General features: G+C 43.8%; 1 protein-coding gene across 1 annotated transcript in view; it reads right to left on the reverse strand.

Moving 5' to 3' along the window:
• LAMB1 (laminin subunit beta 1) overlaps window positions 1-15,997 on the reverse strand; it is a 51,393-nt gene that overhangs the window by 22,641 nt on the left and 12,755 nt on the right. Inside the window, exons 5-18 of the mRNA XM_044280207.1 lie at window positions 15,895-15,968; window positions 15,301-15,489; window positions 15,143-15,206; window positions 12,467-12,669; window positions 10,173-10,293; window positions 9,777-9,965; window positions 9,324-9,503; window positions 9,123-9,235; window positions 6,985-7,064; window positions 5,502-5,637; window positions 5,266-5,424; window positions 5,001-5,128; window positions 1,310-1,430; window positions 736-934 (exon numbers count right to left, since the gene is read on the reverse strand). Of these exons, the coding sequence (XP_044136142.1) occupies window positions 736-934; window positions 1,310-1,430; window positions 5,001-5,128; window positions 5,266-5,424; window positions 5,502-5,637; window positions 6,985-7,064; window positions 9,123-9,235; window positions 9,324-9,503; window positions 9,777-9,965; window positions 10,173-10,293; window positions 12,467-12,669; window positions 15,143-15,206; window positions 15,301-15,489; window positions 15,895-15,968 (1,956 nt within the window). The remainder of the gene's footprint in view (window positions 1-735; window positions 935-1,309; window positions 1,431-5,000; window positions 5,129-5,265; window positions 5,425-5,501; window positions 5,638-6,984; window positions 7,065-9,122; window positions 9,236-9,323; window positions 9,504-9,776; window positions 9,966-10,172; window positions 10,294-12,466; window positions 12,670-15,142; window positions 15,207-15,300; window positions 15,490-15,894; window positions 15,969-15,997) is intronic.

Genomic DNA, 15,997 nt, shown 5'->3' on the forward strand with positions numbered 1-15,997 from the left:
ACGGTCCCCTTCCCCGTCCATGCCACGCCCACTTTTTTAGAATTGACATGAGCGTGGGAAAATTTGCAGACTGCGGCACAATTAACCGCTGCGCCTGAAATACGTCTAATTTAGGCGTATTTCAGATTGATAAACGACCCCCCTATATTGTTAGTCATCGTTAAGAGATATTCGCATGTGTTAATACTTTCGGAGGTTCTGACTGATTGTAAGAATGGCGCAGCATGCAGGCAAACCTTAACGGAACACCCACAGACCTGTTTACCAATCAGTCGTCATTCTGATCTATTTTAAGACTGATCCATCACATCGCCATGACTTCTGTTATAAACAGGATCGACAATGCCAGTGTGAACAGTCTTATATACATATTCTAAAATGAATAGTATTTTAATGGGAGAGGCTTTATTTGTACCATGGTGTATTAAAGAGGACCAGACACCTCTGGACATAAATAATTTGTATTTGACATGAAATTAAAATTTCTAGCAGTCTGCGTTGTGCCATTCCTCGGTTATACCTACTAGATGTTTATGAATGGATTACCAACAGGGATGCACAGTCTGGCAGATCAGTGAAGCCGGTGGCGGACTGTGCAGAGACATACCCTTTGACATAGGGAATTGGAGTTGGCAATTTATTTATACATTTACGGCAGGAATATTAGAAGACTGGCCCAACAGTCTCCACCACAAAGAATGACAGTCAGTAAGTATGGTGAATATAGATACATACCCAGGGCACCTTCATGTAGGATTGCAGAAATACTGAGAAGGAAGTCTTTGCAGACCTCAGTTTGTGGAGTTTTCACAACACTCTGGCTGTTTTCTGCACATCTGTATCTCTGGAAGGTCTGCCAGGCGTTGCTGATGTCCTCGCCTGAGCCTCCCATGCTGAATAAGTCCAGGGATTTGACATGAGGCAGCAAAACAAGCTGTGGAAATGAGGTTACAGATGCAGTTCGGGATTCCATTCAGATCATTATATGTTGCAGTGCATGGGACAGAAGTCTACTCTCATAAAGTCTAAAACCACTAAATGACCATAAAGTACAGGGTGCCGCACTCCATAAGCCCAGCTTACTGCTCCTCAGCCAACCAAGGTACTTCAAGGCAAGTTGGACTAGTCAGAAAATATCATGTGAAGAACAATGTGAGAATAGCTACGACCGTCTTATTGAAGATGTGTAGAACCTGTAGTCGGATTTCTGCTCAAATGTAATATTCAGTATATAATAGCTGATTCTTCATAAAAGATGATCAGACAATGAACATACAAAATATCCAACCAGTCATAAAAATGCACTCACCGAGTCAATTAATGTATAAGGATTCTCCACATTAGAATTGATGGAATACCGAGGCAGTTCCAGTCTTATCGTGTAATTCAGGCCTTTTTCAAAGCATATGGGACGAGGAAGGACAATATACCTAGAAGTAGAGAGCAAAGCACGTTATACAGTAGGTTTACAGAGCGATCTGATGTAACCTCTGTAGGCCCTGAGACTTGTGGGGTTCAGCCCACATACAAGCTGTGCTTCTGGCCTAACAGAGGCCAAGCATATCCATGAAAAGGCAAGCTGGAACTAATTAGTAGAAATACGCTTCACTAATCATCAGACCGGCTTTCTCCTTCTAATTGAGAATGACTAGCAAAACGTATTAAAAAAAAAAAATACTAAAAGTCCAGTTGCTCTAAATTCTCACTACTGATATACAGTCAGGTCCATAAATATTGGGACATCGACACCATTCGAAAATTTTTGGCTCTATACACCACCACAATGGATGTGAAATGAAACAAACAAGATGTGCTTTAACTGCAGACTGTCAGCTTTATTGTGAGGGTATTTACATCCAAATCAGGTGAACGGTGTAGAAATTACAACAGTTTGCATATGTGCCTCCCACTTGTTAAGGGACCAAAAGTAATGGGACAGAATAATAATCATAAATCAAACTTTCAGTTTTTAATAACTGGTTGCAAATCCTTTGCAGTCAATTACAGCCGGAAGTCCTGAACGCATAGACATCACCAGACGCTGGGTTTCATCCCTGGTGATGCTCTTCCAGGCCTCTACTGCAACTGTCTTCAGTTCCTGCTTGTTCTTGGGGCATTTTCCCTTCAGTTTTGTCTTCAACAAGTGAAATGCATGCTCAATCGGATTCAGGTCAGGTGATTGACTTGGCCATTGCATAACATTCCACTTCTTTCCCTTAAAAAAACTCTTTGGTTGCTTTTGTAGTATGCTTTGGGTCATTGTCCATCTGCACTGTGAAGCTCCGTCCAATGAGTTCTGAAGCATTTGGCCGAATATGAGCAGATGATATTGCAAGAAACACTTTAGAATTCATCCTGCTGCTTTTGTCAGCAGCCACATCATCAATAAATACAAGGGAACCAGTTCTATTGGCAGCCATACATGCCCACGCCATGACACTACCACCACCATGCTTCACTGATGAGGTGGTATGCTTAGGATCATGAGCAGTTCCTTTCCTTCTCCATACATTTCTCTTCCCATCGCTCTGGTACAAGTTGATCTTGGTTTCATCTGTCCATATGATGTTGTTCCAGAACTGTGAAGGCTTTTTTAGATGTCGTTTGGCAAACTCTAATCTGGCCTTCCTGTTTTTGAGGCTCACCAATGGTTTACATCTTGTGGTGAAACCTCTGTATTCACTCTGGTGAAGTCTTCTCTTGATTGTTGACTTTGACACACATACACCTACCTCCTGGAGAGTGTTCTTGATCTGGCCAACTGTTGTGAAGGGTGTTTTCTTCACCAGGGAAAGAATTCTTCGGTCATCTACCACAGTTGTTTTCTGTGGTCTTCCGGGTCTTTTGGTGTTGCTGAGCTCACCAGTGCGTTCGTTCTTTTTAAGAATGTTCCAAACAGTTGTTTTGGCCCAGTCTAATGTTTTTGCTATCTCGCTGATGGGTTTGTTTTGTTTTTTCAGCCTAATGATGGCTTACTTTACTGATAGTGACAGCTGTTTGGATCTCATCTTGAGAGTTGACAGCAACAGATTCCAAATTCAAACAGCACACTTGAAATGAACTCTGGAACTTTTATCTGCTCATTGTAATTGGGATAATGAGGGATTAACACACACCTGGCCATGGAACAGCTGAGAAGCCAATTGTCCCATTACTTTTGGTTCCTTAACAAGTGGGAGGCACATATGCAAACTGTTGTAATTCTTACACCGTTCACCTGATTTGGATGTAAATACCCTCAAATTAAAGCTGACAGTCTGCAGTTAAAGCACATCTTGTTTGTTTCATTTCAAATCCATTGTGGTGGTGTATAGAGCCAAAAATGTTACAATTGTGTCGATGTCCCAATATTTATGGACCTGACTGTACCATGACCTGGGGAAATGAGAAACTTCAGAGAGTTGGAGCTATTGATGTTGGTACCAGTCATCATCCATCCACACTAAATGTGATTTCATCTTCATCCGTTTTACTATATAATATTTGCTAATATTTACTATATAATATTCATTTTACTATATATATGCTATATATTAAATGGTTGCATTAGCATATTTAGAATATTTACTAATATAGGTTTAAACAGGGAAATCCAAAAATATTTATAGCGATTCAGTATTATGTACCATTTACCTAAATCATTCCCTACAAACTAAAATAACATTTCCTGTGCTTAAGGCCTCATGCACACGGCCGTTGTTTGGGTCTGCATCCGAGCCGCCGTTTTTGCGGCTCGGATGTGGACCCATTCACTTCAATGGGGCCGCTAAAGAAGCGGACAGCACTCCGTATGCTGTCCGCATCCGTTGCACCGTTCCGTGGCCCCGCAAAAAAAATATTGCATGTCCTATTGTTGTCCCACAAAAAATGCCACGGTCGTGTGCATGTAGCCTAAAGGGTATCTGTCAGCAGATTTGTACCTATGACACTGGCTGACCTGTTACATGTGCACTTGGCAGCTGGAGGCATCTGTGATGGTCCAGTGTACATATGTGCCCGCATTGCTGCGAAAAATAACGTTACCGTTACACCTAGAGGCTCAGCTCTTTTATTTGCATATATTAAAATCTTAATTTTTCTCAGCAATTCGGGCACATATGTACACTGGACCATCACAAATGCCTTCAGCTGCCAAGTGCACATGTAACAGGTTAGCCTTTTTTTATAGCCTACTGACACATGCCCTTTAATACCCCCCAAGTGCGGCCCTTTCTCCTATGACAGAAAGCTGGCACAGGAAACACTATGTAAAGATGGCTGCTGTGGATATACTGATGAAGGTACACACTTGTGAAATGTCCTTGAGCTCTACATGAATTGCTCCTGCAAGTAAAGGAGGCATTTCGTATAATATTTGTGTATTAAGGAATTACTGCAGATACAACGGCTCAGTTTACAATGACTTGAGGTGTTCATAGACTGAACATTAAGTAAATATTACCTGAACCCATCGGTTTCTACAGGATCAGCCGGCCATCTAATGGGCATGGGGATCATCAAACTTTCCTCCAGCAGCAGACACTGGAGGAAAGAATTGGGCATGCGTAGTCCGTCCTCTCCATTGAAAACACATGCATGCTTGGGTCAAGTCAAGCGTGTATTTGGGAGTTGCGATGTGTGAGACAATTCATTTTGGCCAACACCTAAAAGTTATGGGCAGCTTTGGAGGCTGACATTTTAGTTGGTGTATGAAAGCTTCTCAAAACCACAGGATCATTAGTGGACACGTCTGGAAATATCGGCAGAAAATGAGCACTGGGGTTAGTGGGATCATTTATGCTACTGGGTGACGGTGAGATTGTGTCTGGTAATATTGCTCAGCTCCACTGAAATGAATAGGGATGAGCTGTAATACCACACACAACCTGTGGACAGGTGTGGTGCTGTTTGTGTAAGAAAGCAGCCTCTTTTCCTGATGCTAGACAACCCCTTTAAGGTGATCGATCAATCAAATAAAATTTTCAAACATACTGTACTCTGTGTATGGACTCTGTACTCACCGAGATCCTGGTGGTAATGCCACAATCTGGTTGTCATCGGTGGGCACGGTGTTACCACATCTGCTGCTGGTGGGAATCTTTCCAGGACGTATGATGGTAATCACTGCTTCTTCCCATTGTTCTGGAAGCTGACAAACAAATAACAGAAAGACAAACAGATCAGAGTGTTGTCGAGCATCCAAAATCTGGCAACGTACAGCAATAAGGGCTACTGCCCCTCACCCTGCTTTTCCCATAGTATTAATAGAGTGATACAACTGCTTACCTGTGGCTCATAACGAATCAAGAGGTCATACTCCATAGAGGTTGGGATATTGTTGATATGAAATTCCAAGTATGCTCCTTCTGGAACGTTGGCAAAACCAGGTCCTGTCCAGGAAGGAGTGCGATCTTGAGGGAGCTGCCTCTCCACAGTTCTTACGCCCTGTTGGCAAACAGCACAGACTAAGCAATGCTAAGAAATGGAAACCAGAACCTCCCACAAGACATTTAACTTCTTACAGGTCCAAAATCTGCATCCTCGGCTTCATAGATGTAATGGTCTAAGGAGATGAAATAGAATCCAGATTGCACTTCATTGCACTGGCGGCCAATCATGTGTGGTCTGCAGCGGCACTGGCCAGATTCAGGAGAACAGCTGGGAACAGAGTAAAACAAGCCTAAAACACAATGCGCTGGGCCAGGAAACAAGCCAGAATAGACAGATGGATTTGGAAACCGCATTTGGCCCATACTTGAGCACTATTAGATTTACACTATATGACATATTTACAGGATATGCTATAAATGTCTGACAGATGCGGATCCCAGGCAGAGAATGAATGGAGAGGTGATTGTGCATGTGTGCAGCCCTCTGCAGTCACTTCTATGGAGCTTACGGAAATAGGCGAATACTTCTCCATTCGTTCCACACCTGGATGTGGTGGCCTGCGTCCCACTCACTGAGCAGGATGCGGGTCCTCTGTTCTACAGGGGCACTGCATCTATCAGACTTTTATGGCATATCTTGTGGACAGGGGTGCACCAGCAATGAGGCCAGGCAGCACCAGGTAGGGGCAAGAGGGTGGCAGCGAAAGGGCCATGGGCAAGGAGCGCTTTCATTGTGGCAAAGGGGTTAGGTTAAGAAATTGGCACCGGGGGGGGGGGGGAATGTGCGCCGTTTCAGTTTTCGCCTCAGGCAGCAGAAGGCTAGGTGCACCCCTGCTTGTAGATATACCATAAATATATTGCTGGGAAAAGACTCCCGCCTTCATCCAGTCTTATCAGTTATGGAACTAGTATTTATTAAATTTTAAAGGGTTATTTCAACCTTAGGGCACGGCAACATGGTCAGGATTCCTGGTGCAGTTTTGGAAGCCAAAATCCGGATTGGATCACAAAAAGATCATAACTGATACGACTTTTCTTTATTTGCCTGATTTGGGCTTCCAAAAATACATCAATAAATCTGACCATGTGGTCATACCCTAAGGTCAGAATACCCCTTTAAGAATTGTACTATTCCCCTTTATCTACGCTATCTTTCTATAAAGACTGGATTCAGTCAGGATTCGTTTCCCAGTGATACAATTACATGATCTGTCTTGTGACCATGCATCCCCTATCTGTGATACTAGTGCACCTGGACTTTGTCCGTATTTCGGTCTGCAAAATACGCATACTTTCTATGTGCATTCTGCATTTCTCTCACTCCTATTACTAGTAGAAATCACTAGAATAGGACAGGTTCTATCATTTGTGGAATGGTCACATGGATCCACAAAGCTCTACATAGCTCCATAGAAATGAATGGGTCAGTGGGCTATCGCCAAAAAATGAGGATAGCACATGGATGAAAAATATGGTCTTGTACACAAGGCCTAAGGGGTTAACTACATAGATTTGATTTGTAGAAGGTAGTTTAGAGCTGTGCTCTGCTAACTCGTTGGCATGTTCCACCCTAAAAGTGAATGATTACTAGAGAATGAAGTCTCGTGTGGCTTACTTATTGTCAAGTGATCCACCGCGGTCACAATCACAGGGCCGACAGCCATCCAAATCGTTGCTCAGTCCCCAAAATTCTTGCTGCAGAGAAAAGACCACAAACATTGCCGTTATTTTTATGGTTTGCAAATATGAACAGCCATTGTATATATGCTTTGTATTTTTTCTCCGTATGTAACAGTACCTCGTACAGGCGGCATTATGCATCTGAGCCATGCCATGCTTTATTACTGCACAATAACTAGCTACAAATACTATAACCTACTGCTAGTAGTATGACTACTCCCCTGTTCGTGCAGCAGATTTAGAGTATTGCATAGCCTACTGCAAATGTGTCATGGGTGAACATGCAGCATTAAAGGGCATCTGTCAGTAGATTGGTACCTATGAAACTGGCTGACCAGTTGCATGTGCAACGGGGGCGTTGCCATTACACCTAGAGCCTCAGCTCTCTCTGCAACTTCCGTGCTCTCTCCGCTTTGACAGGCCTAGGTAGTTTTCACTGCCTAGGGCCGAGTTCACACGAACGTGTGTGATCCGTGGCCGTATTGTGGCCCTCAAATTGCGGGCCGCAATACAGGGCCAGAGTTCTGTGTGCATTCCGCATCACGGATGCGGACCCATTAACTTCAATGGGTCTGCAAATCAGGAATTGCGGAACGGCCGCACGGAACGGGACCCCTCGGAAGCACTATGGAGTGCTTCCGTGGGGTTGCGTCTCGTACTTCCGTTCCGCAAAAAGATAGAACAGGTCCTATCTTTTTGCGGAACGGACGGATCACGGACCCATTACAGTGAATGGGTCCACGATCCGATGCGGCTGACCCACGGCCGGCGATCGTGCAGCACGGGCACGGGTCACACACGTTCGTGTGAACTCGGCCTAACTGAAAAGGGTGCTGCAGTTGCAGAGAAAATAGTGCCAAGTGTAACGGCAACACCCCCGTTGCTCCTAGAGGCTCATTTGCATATATACCAACAGGGATTCCTTCAGCTGCCAAGTGCACATGTAACAGGTCAGTTTCATAGGTACAAATTCACAGACAGATGCCCTTGAAAGGGAATGTGTCACATTACTAATTAAAACCAGACATTGATAGTTTTTCTTTTTTTCTACTCTGTTTTAATTATTAGATTGTATATTTTTCATCCTATTTTCAGTACATAAGTATGAGGGTGACCATCCTGCCAGAGCTGCAGATAACGTCAGAGATATGCTTTACAGCAGCCACATAGACCATAGGAACCTGTAGTCAGGAGATGTTCATTGATATCTATGGGAGAGTCTTCTAGGCACGCTCTGTGACCTGTGCGGGGGTCATTATACAGAGGAGGCAAGTAGATAGGCTCTGACCAGAAGCTCTTGTGAATGGAAGATCCTGTGTTATCTATATGTATGTTATTGTTCATTAATCTGCCTGTGGTGATAATGAGATGACTGCTGATCTCTACAGTACAGAAAATGACAGCATATTACAAACTTAGTGATCAGCGTAAAAAGTGCAATATATTTTTTTTATTACAGATCATTACAGAATTTTTTTAAGTCACCAAAAGTGCCTAAAAATATGTTTAACATAAATAAAATATGATTTAAACACTAATCCGTTCTCTGAGAACACATTCCCTTAGTCAGGGATGTCAAACTCGTGGCCCTCCAGCTGTTGCAAAACTACAACTCCCATCATGCCTGGGCATACTACAGCTATCAGGGAATGATGGGAGTTGTAGTTTTGCAACATCTGGAGGGCCATGAGTTTGACATCCATGCCTTAGGTAGTTTCTGAATGATGGTAAAATAACAAAAGAATTGTTACTCACCCTTTTCTACCCTGAGCTCTGGACTCCCTGCTGCTGTATGTTTTCCTGGCTGCAGTAGTGATGTTCCATGTACACAAGTCACCGCTACAGCCAATCACTGGACTCGGCAGTAACGTCCTGTGCACTGCAGAGGCCAGTGATTGGCTGTATGGCGATCTCTATGCACGGAATGTCACTGCTGCAGCCAGGATGATGACATCAGCAGCGGACCAGAGCTCAGTGCTGGAAGGGAGAAAAGGGCGAGTTTGTCATTTTAGCACATCTGCAGGACACAACCAGGGTAATGTAGGAACAAGTATTAGTTAAGGTTAATATTACCATGCACTGGTCACACTTCTTTCCTGTCACAAAACGCTTGCAATAACAGTTTCCATCTTGAGAGTCACAGGAATTACCGCCAGGTATGGTCCCCAGAGGACTGCATCCACAAGCTGCAAGAGACAGAAAAGCATTGCCTAATCTGATCGAAACGGTCACTACGTAAAAAAATATTCCCAAATCACTCTAAAAGGTTCTCACGTTGGCATCCATCTGGATCTTCTGCACTTAGCTGGTAGTGCCCTTCCTTACACCGGTCACAGCGTTCACCTTCCACATTTGCTTTACAGCGACACTGTCCAGCAATGAGGCCAACTGAGAAGTCGGTGTAGCGGTCACATATGCCTTCATTTTGAGAACCAGCTGGGTCACAATTACAAGCTGAAAAAAAACGGAACATTGATGAAAGGATTGTTTATGGATACGGCACGGGTATATTCTGCAGCGGGTGCCAAGTGACAATGCTGCTCTTCTAAGAGGGAATGCATCTGCCTAAAAAAGTCTAAGCAGGTTCTGAGAAGAGGTCCTTATAAAGTCATACAACACCTCTCCTCAGGCATCGCGAACACTAAAAGAAACAATAGCTGCCGAGAGCTGGAGATGATGGAGGACTGCCAGCAGAGCAAAGACTCGCCTTTTATCTAGGATACTTACTCTGGCATATATTTGGGTCCCGGACGTCTTTGTCTGGGTGCTGATAGAAGAATGGCTTGCACTGCTCGCAGTTCCGTCCCATTGTGTTGTGCTGACAGTCGTCGCATACCCCACCGCTGCTATTTCCAGTTGACATATAAACAGCCATGTCAAAATGACAATGTGTGGCGTGTTGATTGCAATTACATTCTGCAGAAAAAGACAAAACACATACATCATATAGGGCAGGAGATGACCCCAAGACTAAGGACGCAATATACGTTGAGACATCTCCACCGCACAAGGGCAACCTCATAACATAGGATTGGTTGCGACGCCTTAGGCTTTTGACAGCTTTAAACCTGCTAGCTACAAACCGTCCATGAATAAAGCTCTTTATTTTGGGGGGTCACTTACTTTTACAAGCATTACTGCTCCGACCTTCTGCAGGTCTCCAAGGCAAATCGTTGTAAAAGTCCATGCACTGCTCACAATTTAAACCTTTTGTGTGATGTCTGCAAACACAGCGGCCGTGGACCTAAAATGTGAGAACAGAGCTTTGTTACGGGGGGAATATTCGGATGTTACATTTTACTGCATGAACACAACAGAACAAATGACTTACGAATGCTTAGCCTTTCAATCTGAACAGTAATAAAATGTCTGATTGCAGGGCTGTTATCTGTGGACAAACCTACAGAGGAGGCCTATTATGGTAAAACCTTGCTTAAAGAGGACCTGTCACCGCTCCTGACATTTCTGTTTTAATAGCTTCATGCATTCCCTGTGTAATTACAATTCTGGAGCCTCTATTCTTATGGCTCTATGTTGTGCCGTTCCTTTATAGAAGTTATGAATGAATTGTTATAGTAAGGGTACAGAGGGGTGTTACAATTGCACGCAATTTAGCGCAGGTTGTGCTAATATCTATTGCACCAGATAAAACAATAGTCCTTAAAAGTACTTTTGGGTCTCTAACACCTTTCAACACTAAAAAAAATAACTACTGTCCCTACACTATCTGTCTCTTCTGCTGCAGCTCTCCCTGACTAAGGAGCCGATGACGCGTTCCAGCCAGCCAATCACTATAATGCCAGTAACCAACATGGCTACGGCATTACAGTGAGGGCAGTACTTACCTGCATGTTTATTGGCTGCGTAGCAGCCAACGAACGTGCAGGGAGGAGATTCGAGCATCGCGATGCTAGGCACATCGCGGTATTCGGCTGAGTCAGAATGGTGTTCAGCAGAGCATGCTCGCCCAACACTGGTTACCACCCCTCTGTACCCTTACTGCAGACTGCTAGCAATTCATTTATAACTTCTAGCAGGAATAATACAGGAATGACACATCATAGAGCCATAAGAATAGAGGCTCCAGAATTGTTATCACATGGGGAATGCATGAAGCTATTAAATCAGACATGTCAGGAGTGGTGACAGGTCCTCTTAAGGAAGTCTAACACTTCTAGTTGTATAATCTGCCAGTGTATGACTGCTCATACCCCTATGATTCTGATGGATGCCCCATGGCTCTAGATTTTCCTTGCACACCGACGCTCCTAGGACACTTCCCATGTGTGGCAGCTAAAAGCCCAGTGGGTGATTATTTAGTGCCATTGTGCAGAAGAAATGCCAACACAACTGTGGCCCCTTCGGATTGTTAGGATCACACCCCCTTTGATCAGAAAGTTATGGCACACCCTTTCTTACAGAACAGTAATGGTACCGCCACACAGTCAGGTTCTGCGGGAGGTTTTGTAAGTCAAAACCAGGAGTAAATTCAAAATGGAGAAGTCGTATCTGTTCTTAACTCTTTCTATCCTTTTGTGATCCACTCATGATCTTGGCTTCCAAAACTGCATCAGGAAACCTGACCGTGTGGTCATAGCCTAATAAACCATCAAAATGTGTGTGTGGGGGGCAGCTTTCCAGGAGAGAAATATCCGCACAGTGACTCCATAAATGAATGGGAGATGCAAAATCAGTGAGCCTGCTTGTCTATTTCCACGTGCCCCATACACTTGAGATGGTAGCTGTACCCCCCCTTCTCGGGGTGGGTGGGGGTGGATAGGCCATAAAAGTCTGCTGTGGGAAAATCCCTTTCAAACCAGCAAATAATAAGACGTGGAAAGCAGTTATCACTTACTATTAGCAGTGCAACCCAAGGCTCGGTGCCAAAGGGTTTCTAACAGACATTTATGTAGCAGAGCTGACTTTCTCACCTAACACTTTGGCGCTTCATTGTGCAATGGGATAACGCTCTATGTTAGATTGGATCTGTCACCATTCCTGACATGTCCGTTTACATTAATACTTGTATACTTCATGAAATAACAACATTGTTTCTTATATATCTGCGTAGTGTTGTTTCTCTGTTATTCCTCCTAGAAATGTTATTGTATTGCTATTTCAAGGGGATTGCAGGTATTCAATAAAGCTAGAGAGGAGACACGTCCCCTTTAAGCTATTAGAATACTCCTTCCTGTAGTCCTGTGGAAAACCAGCACTATAACGTAATATCGTATATAATCACGTATTGATATATGAATGCCAAACAAACTCAGCACTGCTACATCTGAAAAACAAAGCCCTGCAAAATCTGTATCACAAAGAATATGGAACCAACCACTGGGCAATCTGATGCATACAACATACGGGGTTAATGGGGCGCAGAATGATTCTTTGCATGGAATAAATGTAATAATTACCATTCCTTCAACACTGTCATAGTAACCTTTAACAGGGGCGCATTCACCGGCATGTCCATAGCAGAAGCAATTGCCACGGACAACCATATCATAAATCGCATAGTAGTATTTTTCCTTGATTTCCACCCTGGAATCCAGCAGGTTGTCTCCCAAAGTGTGGAGCTTCAAGAATTTAATTCTCAGGTTGGTAATTCTCAGCATACCTTAAAACAAGCACAAAGATGAGGAGCAATAAGACCTGACGTCTAGAAAGTTCTATGTGGAGACACATCTACTGTGTTTCCTACTAAGAATTCTGGCATTTTCTCAGTCCCGGGATTTGCAGTCTGGTACATACAGATGCAGCAAACAGTCACAGTCATAACGTGTTAACTAGCTGTTAACAAGTGCGTACATTAACTCTGCTACATCTGTATAGTACTGTATAAGTAATCACGGATTGGATTCGATATTTTCTCAGCATATGAAAGCAGTCATACTACCTTTGTACTGGATTATTTTTCTAATGTTAAGGGACCAGTAAGGCCTCATGCACACGACTGTTCCGTTTTTTGCGGTCCGCAAATTGCAGATCCGCAAAACACGGAAGCCGTCCGTGTGCCTTCCGCAATTTGCGGAATGGAACGGGCGGCCCATTGTAGAAATGCCTATTTTTGTCCGCAAAACGGACAAGAATAGAACATGTGATAATTTTTTGGGGGGGCTACGGAACGGAGCAACGGATGCGGACAGCAAAAGCTGCGGCTCGGATGTGGACCCAAACAACGGTCGTGTGCATGAGGCCTAAAAAGCATTCACTGTGTGATTAGTTTTGCCTTGTTTGTCATTTACTGGCCATATACATTAGATTAACGTCAGCCAAACCTGTCGATTCTGTGGGACTGGCTGACCATCAGAGGACATAGGACCTTGTCCGCGGCGTCTGACAATGACTAAGGCCCAATTCACACAATCGTATGGCCACGGTGTCCGTGTTGCAGACCGCATTGACGTGAATGGGTCCGCTATTAACAAAATATGGCAAAAGACAGGACATGTCCTATCTTTTGCGGAGTGGAGACACGGATTGGAAGCTCATAGAAACACTCGGAAGACCTTCCGTGGGCTTTCGGGTCCGTAACTCTGCACAGCAAAAGATAGGACAAATCTTTTGCCGTATCTTGCGGATTGCAAGCACTGAGTTCACACGGCTGGTGCCTGTGTATTGCGGACCACTATTTGCGGAACACAGGCACGGTGGCCATACGTTTGTCTCAATGAGGCCTAAGGCTACATGCACATAGCAGTGTCATTTGTGAGGACTTTCCTGCGTTTTTTTTTTTTTTACTGTGTTTCCACATTAAATCTGCAGCAAAATCCATGATCTCACCGTATCCATTGGAAAGGGTAAAATCTGCACTGAAAGTTTGCACAAACAACAACATGCTGCAGACTTCAAAATCCACAGCACAGGTACATTACCATGCATAAAAATGCACCGTGTACGTAAGATTTGGAAAATCTCATTAACTTTGCTGGTATGACGTGTATTTTGTGCAAATCCGCCTAAAACAGTGTAATATGCATAATGTGCATATACCCTTTAAGGGGTTGTCTCACTTCAGCAAGTAGCATTTATCATGTAGATGCAGTTAATACAAGCCACTTACTACTGTATTGTGATTGTCCATATTGCCTCCTTTGCTGGCTGGATTCATTTTTCTATCACATTATACACTGCTCGTTTCCATGGTTACAGACCACCCTGCAATCCATCAGTGGTGGTCGTGCTTGCACAATATAGGAAAAAGCACCCGCTTATGTGCGTTCCCATGGTCCCGGTCACCAGAGAGGCTGACACTGATGCATTGCAGGGTGGTCTGTAACCATTGAAACGAGCAGTGTATAATGTGATGGAAAAATGAGTGCCTTGTATTAACTTTATCTACATGATAAATGCCACTTACTGAAGTGAGACAACCCCTTGAAGGCCCTGAGCAATATTTGGGCCAGTGATTGGGAATAAGTGTGTAATTGTGCTGCTGATCAGCCTACAAATGAGTAAGCTCTCATCGTATATGCAATACAACAGACTGGAGAGTAACAATCGCAATAGCAATCATTCCTCCCCCATATAGTCTGATGCAAACATGCGCCAATTGATGTGTTTATCCTCGCACGGCCTGAACACTGGGAAGTGTAACAGTGCCCTAACCCTGCTTTCACACCTGAGCGTTTCTCAAACGCGCGTTTTACGCGTGTTTTAGTCGCGCGTTTTTATGAGCGTTTTTTTCAATAGTAAACGCGCGTTTGACGCGCGTTTTTGTGATTGACTGCAGTGTCCTATGGCCACAAACGCGCGTCAAAACGCCCCAAAGAAGCTCAAGAACTTGATTATGCGTCGGGCGTTTTACAGCGCGATCGTACGCGCTGTAAAACGCCCAGGTGAGAACCATTCCCATAGGGAAGCATTGGTTTTCATGTGTTGAGCGTTTTACAGCGCGTTTGAACGCGCTGTAAAACGCTCAGGTGTGAACTTAGGGTAAGTCTACCCGTTCCCAAAGAGTGCACTCATGGTGTTGCTGGGCATGCATGGGTATGGTCGGTCAGGAGAGACAGCTGTCTGCCGAACCTTTAAAACCACACACTGTAAAAAAGCAATGTACAATACTATACAATGCACATATGGCTTCTTACTTTTAATTCTAGTACTGTATGGATCATCAATGCGGAAAGCTGGGTCTAAGACGCGATAAATAACCTAGATCACAAAATAAAAAATAATGTAATAATGCCAACCTTTAAAAATTCCACATAAAATTTTATGAGCATACAATAAAAAGGTAAGAAAATACCTCTCCCTCTGTAGATGGCTCAATATCAGAGTATCGCGAGTCGCAGATGATATCATCGACTTTTTTCATTGGCCCATTGGAGATTCCAGGGAAGGAAGACTCGCAATCATAGGCAAAATATCTGTATACGTTCCACGTTTTCCCGAAATCTGATGATCTCTCAATCAACATTGCAGCTGGGCGGAAAGTCTGCAAAGAACAGGAGAAGTTCTTAGAACATGGAGAGTCTGACCAACAGTAAAGCTCTTGGCAAGAAGGCCTGCCAAAAACACAAGAGCACATCTAACATGTACTAAGTATGTACATTACAGCGCATACGTTATTTCCTGACATCTGTTTGGGTCTGGGACAAGGACGCTGTATGCAGATGTGGTGCCTCGGTAAACACACGGCAAGGGGATTACACAAATTGACTTTGGTTACTCTATGTGCAGATATCCTATACTACAATAAATCTGCTCTGAAGGCATGTCCGCTTTGTAGGTTCCCCTTCAACGGTCGCATGCCCGCCTTCACAATAGGCCCTTATACTGTACAAGTTAATCACATACTAGCGGCCATTGTATCCGCGAGAAGAACTCATGGATTCCTAACCTTAAAGGTCATGATGAGATGAGTGAAATGGAATTCCGCTTCAAGATCCAGCTGGATGGTGACATTTTCCAGACCTTGGTAAAGAAAAGAGAAATATATCTTA

The sequence above is a fragment of the Bufo gargarizans genome, chromosome 2 (assembly GCF_014858855.1).
Source record: "Bufo gargarizans isolate SCDJY-AF-19 chromosome 2, ASM1485885v1, whole genome shotgun sequence".
Classification (NCBI taxonomy): Eukaryota; Metazoa; Chordata; class Amphibia; order Anura; family Bufonidae; genus Bufo; species Bufo gargarizans.